The sequence below is a fragment of the Micromesistius poutassou genome (assembly GCF_964030765.1).
Source record: "Micromesistius poutassou genome assembly, chromosome: 3".
NCBI lineage: Eukaryota > Metazoa > Chordata > Actinopteri > Gadiformes > Gadidae > Micromesistius > Micromesistius poutassou.
The window spans coordinates 3,394,706-3,396,224 of NC_140273.1; the positions used below are offsets into that span (position 1 = coordinate 3,394,706).

At 49.7% G+C, this 1,519-nt stretch overlaps 1 protein-coding gene across 1 annotated transcript in view; it reads left to right on the forward strand.

The window, feature by feature from the left end:
- LOC311340487 (amyloid beta precursor protein binding family B member 2-like) overlaps positions 1-1,213 on the forward strand; it is a gene marked incomplete at its 3' end in the record, with an annotated part of 34,945 nt that extends 33,732 nt beyond the window's left edge. Inside the window, exons 14-15 of the mRNA XM_084465369.1 lie at positions 277-302; positions 1,043-1,213. Coding sequence (XP_084321495.1) covers positions 277-302; positions 1,043-1,213 — 197 coding nt within the window. The remainder of the gene's footprint in view (positions 1-276; positions 303-1,042) is intronic.
- Between the last annotated feature and the right edge of the window lie 306 nt (positions 1,214-1,519).

A 1,519-nucleotide genomic window follows, 5' to 3' on the forward strand; every position in this document is an offset into this window, starting at 1 on the left:
TGTCATGTCTGAATCAAGCGTCAACTTTATAGGATTTAAAACGATCCTTTAAAAGAGAACAAACAACTAGGCATGTATTATTATGATAATCATTTACATTACACTTACATTAAGGGCATTTAGCAGACGCTTTTATCCCAAGCGATTTACAAGCGAAGTACATTTGTCAGAAGAAAGAGCAACAATATATCGCTGTTGGTACAGTAAGGATATTTATAGAGCAAGTGCGAAGCACTTAAAATTGCTAGGTTAACACATTTCCCGTTCTTAACAAAGATATCTCGGATAAGGTGCTACAAAAAGTAAATCTATTTTATTTTTTAGCACAATTGCATTATGTTGAAACAAATGCTAATTTAAGGTGCATATATCTGAATATCCTAAAGGCTTAGCTTTTCAAATCCAAATATTTCTAAATTATTGATCAAATCCATACACCCTAAATCGCCAAATATTGGTAGTGGGTGCTGCACCACCCAGAGGGGATCAGGGTGGGCTTCCCTGAGACCGGCCGGCCGGAGACTTAGTTTAGTAGTCCCCTCACTCTCTTATTGATCTGCCGTCGTAGTAGGAAAACACACACACACACACACACACACTGGCATGCATGTGGCCCATTAACAAATGCATGCACAAATGCTAAATAAAACAACACACACATCTCACGCACACACACATGCACACACACACGTGCACACACACACACACACACACACACACAACCACACACACACACACACAGGTGCTGAGACTGAATCACTGGGACAAGGGATCATCAATCACTGATCGATCACCATTTACCACTCGCACAGCCTTGGCTTCAAAGTGACACACACACACACACACACACACACACACACACACACACAAACATGCACAGCAGCCAGATCTCTCAATAATGTATTATTTTAATGAGTTCTCCTTTTTTTCTCTCATTTGTCATCGTTCTCCTTTCACGGTGTATTCCCCTGTCCTCCCCCCGCCTCTCACCCTCACATACCCTCTCTCCCTCTCTCTCTCCCTCCCTCCCTCCCCCCCTCAGCTGCGGTACCAGAAGTGTCTGGTGGCGCGGCCGCCCTCCCAGCGGGCCTGTGGCTCCTCCCCCCCCGGCGACTCGGTGTCCCGGCGCGTGTCCACCAGCGTGAAGCGCGGCGTGCTGTCCCTCATCGACACCCTGAAGCAGAAGAGACCCGTCACCGAGCTGCCGCAGTGAACGCCCCCCCTCCCCCCCTCCTCCCCCCTCCTCCTCCCCCCCAAACAAAGCCCCCCAAAAACCAAGCGAACCCAACCACCACGCTACCACCTCCACACGCTTCACTCCGCCCCCCTCCCCCCATGTCAGCTGAATCCACCCCCCCCCCCTCTCCCTCCAGTCGACGAGGGTGTGTTCAATCCCCCCTGACGTCTCTGTCTGAGACACCCCCGGGTGCCATGGCTTTCTTCAGGGGTTTTTCCCGGGCTGTGTGTGTTTGAGATTCTCCGCGGGGGAAAGACGTCTGTTCTCGCCCCGAAAAAAAAA